The sequence below is a fragment of the Salmo salar genome, chromosome ssa26 (genome assembly GCF_905237065.1).
Source record: "Salmo salar chromosome ssa26, Ssal_v3.1, whole genome shotgun sequence".
NCBI lineage: Eukaryota > Metazoa > Chordata > Actinopteri > Salmoniformes > Salmonidae > Salmo > Salmo salar.
This window is the reverse complement of record NC_059467.1, coordinates 7,090,836-7,101,666: the sequence shown is the minus strand read 5'-3', so window position 1 is coordinate 7,101,666 and position 10,831 is coordinate 7,090,836. Positions and strand designations below refer to the sequence as shown.

Sequence of the window (10,831 nt, the reverse complement as noted above, 5' to 3'; positions counted from 1 at the left end):
TTTGTGTGTCTTTGCCTCTATTTGTCTGTTGTGAGTGCTGGAGTTGTTTAGGATCAGTTGGCTGGGGACACCTGGAGAGTTGCAAATCACCATCAGGGTTTCTGGAGGATGGTATTGTACCCGACAACGAAGCCTGGAATGTGTGTGCGTTAGTCAGAACGAAAACATTCCCCTTTGTTACTACCTTCAATGAAGGAGGAGCAAGGCTAGATCACAGAGTGAGTTCATTGTGTGTGTGTGTGTGTGTGTGTGAGAGAGAGAGAGAGAGAGAGAGAGAGAGAGAGAGAATCTAAACCAGTCTAGCTCCAGTTTCAGTCTGACAGTGTGCCTGGGAGGGCTGCATTCCAAAGCACCATTTCACTGCGCTCTCCCCGATCTGGGCTACAACTACTCATTACATATTTCAACGTACAGCTTTTGGACTTGTTGTACGCTCGGATTTCCTTTCCACTCGGACTTATCGAAGTGAAGAGTCAGGCAACCAACTAAAAGGAAGCCGAAACCAACAGGTAAAGTAAGAGTAAACCTCAAACTCTGTTGTAATAGCAGGTTTGTCTTCCTTCTGTCTGATGTAAATCAGAATGTAGGGGCTTTTACTGCTGGCTAATACTGCATGGAGACAGGTAAGACATTCACAAGAGCAATTTTGACTTCTCAACAAGGGTTGGAGTCAACTCTATTAAACCCAGACCTTGGAATACATTTGAATACTTTCTTGAAAATAATATAAATAATGAGAACCTTTCGTAAATTACAGTTGTGCTAGTTTCCTTATTTGACTGATTTGAAATTGACCACAAATCCTGCTTTCAATTGGTGACTGCCGTACCAAAACATTGTCAATCTCAAGAGGTGGGGCTATGTTGGAGAAGGTTTTTAATTCACAGAAATTGGCATTTAGAAACATATAACCTACACACGTTAGCTGCTGTATCACATGGGTGCAATGAAATGAATAAGCTACTGTAACAGTTTTCTTATTTTTATGATGGCAAATCACTGTTCTTGTGTTTGTGTTAAAGGGGTTGTGTGATTCTGCCTCAGGGGGTTGTCAGTCTATGGTTAAAACTCAGTGCCCACTTATACAGTACTCTTCTTTGTCTGATAAGATAAGCTGTGATGCATATAAATAATATTGGTCTATATTGGTCTATGTTAAAACTTTGAATATTCATCTGTTTGCAGACGATACTGTTATGAATGCCATTGCCCCACCTGTAGACCAGGTGTTGTCAGAGCTGCAATCTGACTTTGTTGCCTTACAAAATGCCCTGGTTGGTTTAAAACTTGTACTTATTGTGGGCAAGACTAAACATATGTTGTTTTCTAATTCTCGCAAAAATGTTTCAGATGGACTACATATGTATTAATTGACTGGTTCTCCCATCGATCGGGTTCCCGCCTATAAATATCTGGGCTTTTGGATTGACAAGGATTTAACGTTTAAAAAACATACTGATTTAAAGTGGGCTTATTATTATTTTTGAAATAGATCTTGCCTCTACCTTAACATCAGGAAGCATATTGTACAGTCAACTTTCCTGACAGTTCTTGACTATGGTGACATAATTTACCAGAATGCAGCAGCGATTTCTCTTAAACCTTTGGATGCCGTCTACCATACCACCCCTTGCTTTATCACAGGTGACAGTTTTAATAATCATCACTGCATCCTGTATCAAAAGGTTGGCTGGTCCTCATTAAAGAACTGTAGATCACTTCACTATTCACTTTTTGTTTACAAAGCTTTACTACAGAAGTTTCCAACTTTGTTGTTGAAGTATAAAAACATGAGTTACCAAATTTGTTGACGGGGTTAGTTAACTCTTGAGATTACTCTGAGATTTTGTTTTACATTGTATTGGTTGTTGTATTGTTGTGACCATGGCACCCTTGTGAATAAGACCATGGTCTCAATGGGGTTTCCCTGAATAAATAAAGAATAATAATAAAACATAACCTACTACAACTACCTCTGCAATATCACTCAATTAGCAGGAGAGAACTAGTCTTCTGCCATATTTCATTTTAGAGTCACATCTATTTAATTTGGTGTGCAGGTATACAACTTTGATTATATTTACATTTTTTGGCATCTGACAACGTTCGCACTCTCAAATTTAAACTTGACATCTTTACATAACATATAGTCAAACAAACATTAATATGTCTTGTAACAATCACCCTGAACTTTATCTTGGGTAATAGTCAAACCAAACCACCTCTGTTTAAACTAGAGTGAACTGCATATACTCTCCTCTCTGAGATGTGTTTGTAAACAGACAGTGTGATGTAGAGGTATGTGTAGGAGGGGAGGTGCCCTAAGGAATGTCAGTCTATCATTATTACATTCCATTCCTCCACTTAGCTAACCTACCAGCAGGTCTGCAGTTCCGCCTCAGAAATGGATAACTCAATATAAGGGGTTATTTCTACTAAAGCTGGTTGGGGTAGTTTGGGCTGGAATAACCTGAAACTCTGCATACCTGCATCTCTCACGTTCTCTCTCTCTCTCTCTCTCTCTCTCTCTCTTTCTCAAGAGGGACTCTGAGGAGATAGCTATCCTCCCTGGTCAAACAATGTGTGTGTAGAATATAGAAAAAACAAAACAATGTATGTGTGCATGTGCGTGTGTTTCTGCAGCAGTGTAACCTTGCGCCTGTGAGAGAGAGGCAAATCCTACCTACATCCTGCATTTACCCTGTACTCTGTCACTATCACTGTCTGTTAGAGATCTGGGCTTACAACTACTGGCTCTCCTCTGCTGACTGTATTTTGTCGTAATGTTAAATTATAACCTAACTTAAACAACCTCATAGACAGAGCATGTACAAGAATTTTGAATATGTTTAAATGTCCCAGAGACATTTTGGTTACAAGCACATTTAAAGACGACTACTTGGATCTAAATAAATTGTTCTAAATAGTACCAGATAGGGTTTCCTTGGCTTGTAACCATAGCGGAACCCTTTCTGGTGCTATATAGAAAGAACCCTTTTTTGAAGGGCATCTGTATTGTGCTATAAAAAAAAACATTTCCCAAGGTGCTACAAAAAAAACATTTTCTAAGGTGCTATAAAGAACCATTTAAAAAGGTTCTATATAGCACCAAAAAAGGGTTCCGCTATGGTTACAACCCTTTCTGGAGCTACAGTTGAAGTCGGAAGTTTACATACACTTAGGTTGGAGTCATTAAAACTCGTTTTTCAACCTCTCCACAAAATGTATTTTTAAGAAACTATAGTTTTGGCAAGTCGGTTAGGACATCTACTTTGTGCATGACACAAGTAATTTTTCCAACAATTGTTTACAGACAGATATTTCACTTATAATTTACTGTATCACAATTCCAGTAGGTCACTAAGTTGACTGTGCCTTTAAACAGCTTGGAAAATTCCAGAAAATGAAAACATGGCTTTAGAAGCTTCTAATACGCTAATTGAAATCATTTCAGTCAATTGGAGGTGTACCTGTGGATGTATTCCAAGGCCTACCTTCAAACTCAGTGCCTCTTTGCTTGACATCATGGGAAAATCAAAAGAAATCAGCCAAGACCTCAGAAAAAAATTGTAGACCTCCACAAGTCTGGTTCATCCTTGGGAGCAATTTCCAAATGCCTGAAGGCACCACGTTCATCTGTACAAACAATAGTATGCAAGTATAAACACCATGGGACGACGCAGCCGTCATACCGCTCAGGAAGGAGACGCGTTCTGTCTCCTACAAATGAACGTACGTTGGTGCAAAAAGTGCAAATCAATCCCAGAACAACAGCAAAGGACCTTGTGAAGATGCTGGAGGAAAAAGGTACAAAAGTATCTATATACACAGTAAAACAAGTCCTATATCGACATAACCTGAAAGGCCGCTCAGCAAGGAAGAAGCCACTGCTCCAAAACCGCCATAAAAAAGCCAGACTACGGTTTGCAACTGCACAAGGGGGAGAAAGATCATACTTTTTGGAGAAATGTCCTCTGGTCTGATGAAACAAAAATAGAACTGTTTGGCCATAATGACCATTATTATGTTTGGAGGAACAAGGGCGAGGCTTGCAAGCCGAAGAACACCATCCCAACCATGAAGCACGGGGGTGGCAGTATCATGTTGTGGGGGTGCATTGCTGCACGAGGGACTGGTGCACTGCAAAAAATAGATGGCATCATAAGGCAGGAAAATTATGGGGATACACTGAAGCAACATCTCAAGACATCAGTCAGGAAGTTAAAGTTTGGTCGCAAATTGGTCTTCCAAAAGGACAATGACCCCAAGCATACTTCCAAAGTTGTGGAAAAATGGCTTAAGGACAACAAAGTCAAGGTGTTGGAGTGGCCATCACAAAGCCCTGACCTCAATCCCATAGAAAATTTGTGGGCAGAACTGAAAATGCGTGTCCGAGCAAGGAGGCCTACAAACCTGATTCAGTTACACCAGCTCTGTCAGGAGGAATGGGCCAACATTCACCCAACTTATTGTAGGAAGCTTGTGGTAGACTACCCGAAACGTTTGACCCAAGTTAAACAATTTAAAGGAAATGCTACCAAATACTAATTGAGTGTATGTAAACTTCTGACCCACTAGGAATGTGATGAAAGAAATAAAAGCTGAAATAAATCATTCTCTCTACTATTATTCTGACTTTTCACATTCTAAAAATAAAGTTGTGATCCTAACTGACCTTAAACAGGTAATTTTTTTCTTGGATTAATGTGTCAGGAATTGTGAAAAACTGAGTTTACAGTAAATGTATTTGGCTAAGGTGTATGTAAACTTCCGACTTCAACTGTATATTGAACCCATGTTCATGATTCTATATAGAAGCTTTATGGAGAATGGTTCTATAAAGAACCTTCCTCAATCTTAAATGTTCTTTGTTGATCTGTTTAAAAACCTAGTATTTTATTCTTGTGCCTGATTTATTCAACTGTTCTCAAGGCCATACGTGAATCTTTCACAAGACACCATCACTGGCCATATTCCTGGATTTCCCATACTCGGTCCTGGGGAGCACATGTTTTGTTTTTTGCTCTAGCACTACACAGCTGATTAAAATAATGAACTCTCATCAAGCTTTGAATCAGCTGTGGAAACCGGGCAAAAACCAAAATGTACATTCCTCGGGGTTCCCAGGATAGAGTTTGTGAGACTGCCATAGTCATATATAATCTGTAAAGACATAACAGAACACATTAGATCAACTGGAATGACATTCTCACTCACAGATGCACAAAAATAACTGTGCGCAAACCACACCCCAAAATATTCTAATGAGCAGCTCCCCTACATTTTAATTTGCACTAAAAGAGCAAAGAACCCTTTTGTGAACTGTTAAGAACCATTGGAGAGCTCAAAGGGTTCTTTGGGTCATTATGGTTCCACATAGAACCATCACTCTTCCACCAAAAAAACATTGAGGATCCCTAATGTTTTTGTGTGTACCCTGAAATGAAAACTCTTGGTCATTTTAGTTTTTCCCACAATTATAATTTTATTATGCTGTACTACTCTGTGCCAATGTGTACAAAACCAGCACTTTAGGCCACAGACATGTTAGGAATGTCTTTAATAGGGAAGGGAGATGTCCAAAACCGGTTTCCCCTGTTTCGGTTTCTTTCTTTCTTTCTCTCTCCTCAAAAATGTAAATCTTCAACAAATGTCTCCCCCTCAGTGCTTCGGAGAGAGATAGAATGTCGAGCAAAAGAGTTCAAGGGAATGAAAAGCAGGGCATGTTGTGGAGGGAAGGGGAGTATGAGGGCTGTATTTCATTCAAGACAGTTGTTCCCTCCCTCAACAGTTCTAGTTCACTCCCTTACACATATCTTAAATGACTGTGCAGGTGAAGGCTAAGCAATAGCATCATATTGTTTTCACTACTATTGAAAGCATCTTTGGGTCCTAGAAAAGTACTATATAAATCCAATGTATTTATATCATTTGTAGTACTAATCCAGTCATGGTTAGATTTGTGAAAGAAATGTGAACAGGGTCAAAGGGGTTTCGGAAATGAAAGTTTCTGAAATGAAATACACCCAGAGTGTTATTTACATTGAATTTTTTGTCGTTTAGCAGACACTCTTATCCAGAGAGACTTAGAGTTAGTGCGTTCATCTTAAGATAGCTAGGTGGGACAACCACATATCTCAGTCATTGTAAGTACATTTTTCCTCAATAAAGCAGCTATCAGCAAAGTCAGAGCTGGCAAAGTGGTGGGGGTGAGGGGTTGGGAAGGGGTGCTGTGGGATTATTTAAGATACTCTTTGAAGAGGTAGGGTTTCAGGTGTTTTCAGAAGATGGGCAGGGACTCTAGGGGAAGGGTTCCACCATTCCACCATTGGGTGCCAGGACAGAGAAGAGCTTTGACTGGACTGAGCGGGAGCTGCCCTCCCGTAGGGGTGGGAGGGCCAAGAGACCAGGGGTGGCAGAACGGAGTACTCGGGTTAGGATGTAGCGTTTGAGCATAGCCTGAAGGTAGGGAGGGACAGTTCCTCTTGCTGTTCCGTAGTCAAGTACCATGATCTTGTAGTGGATGCGAGCTTCGAAAGGAAGCCAGTGGAGTGTGCGGAGGAGCGGGGCAACATGAGAGAACTTGGGAAGGTTGAACACCAATCAGGCTGCAGCGTTCTGGATAAATTGCAGGGGTTTGATGGCACAAGCGGGAGCCCAGCCAACAGCAAGTTGCAGAAGTCCAGATGGGATATGACAAGTGCCTGGATTAGGACCTGTGCCGCTTCCTGTGTGAGGTAGGATCGTACTCTACGGTAGTTGTAGAGCATGAACCTGCAGGAGCGAGTCACTGCTTTGATGTTTGCAGAGAACAACAGGGTGTTGTCCAGGGTCACGCCAAGGTTATTTGCACTCTGGGAAGGGGGACACCTTGGAGTTGTCAACTGTGATGGAGAGGTCTTGGCCTTTTGAGGAGCAACATTCTTAGGGTGCCTTGGTGTCTGTGTCCTCCTCTCACTCTTCTTCCTATCTCATCCTCCTCTTCCACAGAGGTATTATGTTCTGTCTCTAGGTTTACAGCATGGGAAGCCATATTTTCCTACCAGATTCTTAGGTGCAGAGCCGCATTGAATTGGTTTTTGCTCATACCAGGATATTGACACCAATGTAACACAATACACCTCCTCCTCCCCTCACCTCCCCTTACTCTCTGGTCGGTTTTGCCTTCTCTGGTCAGGCATCAACACAGATGACAGGTACAGGACTGTAGGTGTAGGATTTCAGAGTTAGGCGGTCACATTTTTCCCACAAGAGAAGAGTGTGAGTTTTCCTGTTGAAGTCTTCAGCTCCAGTTATGGGAATACGGACCAAACTAATTTCCTCCATTGAAATACCTGATATTTGCACCTAGGAGTTATAGGTTGATTTGGTACTGTGAAATAGTTTCTTATTTGAACTCAGTATATTGACATTTCCCCTCCTCTCTCACAGGTGGATGCTGTGGTGGCCATGTTCCTCTGAGTTTGATTGACAGGCCAAGATGGAGCTGAAGGTGTGGGTGGAGGGCGTGGTCAGGGTGGTGTGCGGCCTATCATTGGAGACTTCCTGTCAGGATGTGGTCATCACCCTCGCACAGGCTATTGGTTAGTCTTTGTCTGATGTAATTTATTTTGTTGTTCATTCGTTTCAAAGCTTTTAGAGCACAGTTTATCAGTTTATTCCATCCAATTTCACTCCTGTCTTGGTGTGTCATTTCCACAGGTCAGACAGGTCGCTATGTTCTCATCCAGAAGCTACGAGGCACAGAGAGGCAGCTTGTGGCAGATGACTGTCCCTTAGAGTCTCTGTCTTATCTGGGTCAGCTGGCCATCGAGGTCCAGTTCATCTTGCGTCGCACAGGCCCCTCCAGCACTGACGGACCTAACAGACCCACCCAGGATTGGGTCCACCCTTTTCCCAGGCACCCTACACCTGTGCCCTCCAGATGCCGAGAGCCGAAGAAGGCCCTCACTTTCAACCTTGGTCCTTCTACAATCCCCAGAAGGACTAAAGCTAACAAGGCCTGGTCACCTAGTCCAAGAGCCTCACCAGAGCCCAGGGCCTCGCCTGTTCCATCCCTGGTCTCCCCCACCGCCTCCCCTCCCCCACTCTCCCCGTCCGACCCGTCCAAGGAGGAGGTCTTCAGGCAGGTGCTGCAGCAGCAGGAGATGCTACAGGACCTGGAGTCCCATCTGATGGCTTTGGAAAGGGAGGCAGAGGTGTGGGAGATGGGGAGGCCTGTAACTCCTGTCCCAGGCCTGAATCCAGGTCTAGTAGACGAGATGGATGTCCTGGAGACAAGGCTGAGACAGAACGAGGCAGAGCTGCATGGGGATTACTGGGAGAAGCAGATGCAGCGAGAGAAGGACAAGGAGCAGGGTACGTAGTCCATTAAATTCCAGTCTCTTCAATACACCTATCAATCCCCTCAGGTGCAATTTCGAAAACATATCCTAGGATATCAGTATATGTTACACATCTCCTACGCACATGTAATTTATGCAGCAATAATGTATGTAACCTAGGAATATGTAGGCCTACACTCATATACAGTAGGACCATCCAGGCACTAACACAGATTTGTATTGGCCGTACAGATATCCAGGGACATCTGCACCAACTCTACGCCTCTATAGATGAATACAGCTTCCGGCTCAAGGACCTCCAGACCTATTCATCCAGGCTGGGGCAGGACTTTCGTGTTGAGGCCCACAGACGGAGCTCTCGTCCGGGCACCCCGCAACCAGAGGAGGCCCTGGGACCGCTGAGGGAGGAGCTACACAATCGGTTTCAGAAGGGGGCAGAGCTGGACATGTCATTGACAGAGACGAAGAAAGCATTGCAGACTGCAGAATTACGGTTACAGGTACAGTTTAATACATAACCACTGACTGAGTTTTTCCTGAGATCTGACGACTTTCTAGTTCCTATTATGGATGCCGTATGTTACGGCATCCATTTTGCTTCATGAAGATCCCAATGGGAATTGAACCATTTCCCTTGTCTCGCCAATAAATCCCTCTTATGTGGAAACTCTAATCTGTCCAATTGTGTTAGATTACTAGCCTACAGTCTTAGAAAAAGGGTTCCAAACCCTAGGGGGGAAAGGGTTCTATATAGAAACCAATAGGGTTCTATCTGGAACCAAAAGGATTCTACCTGGAACCAAAAAGGGTTCTTCAAAGGTTTTCCCTATTGCCGAAGAACCCTTTTAGGTTCTAGAGAGCACCTTTTTTTTGTGTATGTAGTGTATGTAGCAATCAGACTATAATCCCTTCATTGTGTTCAATGACACAGAATAACTGACAAAGCCACTCACCGCTAAACGTCTCACAAGAGCTAAACCCAGCGAAAGCAACCTAGGATATTCAGTATAAAAGAGCTTTGTTCAAAGATGGTTGCGTCACATTCCATATAACTTGTTTGGGGATTATTTTGTATATCTGACACTGTATACCCAGAGGCAGTACATTGTATAACTGGGCAGTCTGGGGGTTAACTGTATCCTGTAATAGCAGGTGAGCAATGAAGAGGAGTTATTGAGCTTGAGAGGACACCTGTAGAATACACCTGTGTTGTCTACCCAGAGACGGAAACTTGCCTTTGGCTTCCTGTGTTAATAATAGAACGACTGCCTTTCCCTACGCTTCCTAATGGGCCGGTTACCCAGACGGATTAAGCCTAGCCCTGAACTAAAACGTTATTTCAATGCACATTTTCCATTGAGCATGCTTTTTAGTGCAGGACTAGGCTTAATTTGTGTCTGGGAAACCAGCCCTATGACTTTTTTGGATGCTCATCCTCCCCCGAATCTTTTATTCCGCCCCCATATGGCTACAAACCTCATTACTAGAGTAGTATCAGATGAGATCCTACTACATTATCAGAATTTTCAGAAGTGTTATTTTGACCTCATAGTGTGGAAATATCATAAAACCACAGCAAAATAATGTTTTTAACTGTACTGCCCCATTAACAATCAAGTTTACATGAAATTGTCTATGTTTGACACTGAAATAACATGACATCTTGTCTCTGCCCTCCAGGAGAGGTGTGAAGCGCTGGAGGAGCTGAACAAGGAGCTGAGGCAGTGTAACCTGCAGCAATTCATCCTGCAGACGGGTGTTCCCCCTAGCCCCTCTTACTCAGACCACCCCCTCCCCGACCAGACACACCCCCGCCTCCAGCCCATCGCCACGCCTTACCTCTGCATAGCAGGACTACTGGAGGATGACCAGACTGACACTGTGACTGTATGCTAGAAGGTATGCTAATATGCTAAAATGTTTCATTGGTGTCATGCCAAACTGTTTGACACATTTATTCCTATCTAACCTATTCCTAAATGGCTTTAGCCAGAAGATGCCCCGGGACTCTGAGGGAGGAGCTACACAGCTGGCTGCAGCACAAAGCGGAGCCGGACTTGTCATTTGCTGACTCAGTAAAAAGCTCATGGGAGCATCTGGTTGACTCTCCAATTGCACTGTGTGTGTGTGTGTGTGTGTGTGTGTGTGTGTGTGTGTGTGTGTGTGTGTGTGTGTGTGTGTGTGCCCCTTGCATTAGAGAACAAACATGTTGGTTGATAATTTACTATTATTAGTCAATTCTAATTATCTCATGTATGGAATGTACATTCCAAAATTGTGTGTGTGTGTCTGTCTGTTTATGTGTTTGGAAGTGTTTAACTATTCTTGTGAGGACCAGAAGTCCCCACAATAATAGTAAACAAACAACATGTTGACCAACTGGGGACATTTTGTTCGTCCCCACGAGGTGAAATGCTATTTCTAGGGGGTTTAGGGTTAGAATTATGTTGAGGGTTAGGTTTAGATTCTAGGGTTAGTTTTAGGGT

General features: G+C 43.0%; 1 protein-coding gene across 2 annotated transcripts; it reads left to right on the top strand.

The window, feature by feature from the left end:
- Positions 1-259: 259 nt before the first annotated feature.
- On the top strand, positions 260-10,831 carry LOC106587069 (ras association domain-containing protein 7). Of its 2 annotated transcripts, none has more exons than XM_014174974.2 (6): positions 260-509; positions 7,432-7,583; positions 7,702-8,358; positions 8,577-8,845; positions 10,026-10,244; positions 10,339-10,831. In XM_014174974.2, the coding sequence occupies exons 2-5, from the start codon at positions 7,481-7,483 to the stop codon at positions 10,239-10,241; spliced, it is 1,245 nt and encodes a 414-aa protein (XP_014030449.1). In that variant the 5' UTR covers positions 260-509; positions 7,432-7,480; the 3' UTR covers positions 10,242-10,244; positions 10,339-10,831. The 2 variants fall into 2 exon arrangements, with proteins under 2 accessions (XP_014030449.1, XP_014030448.1); XM_014174973.2 differs by having other exon boundaries at positions 10,335-10,828.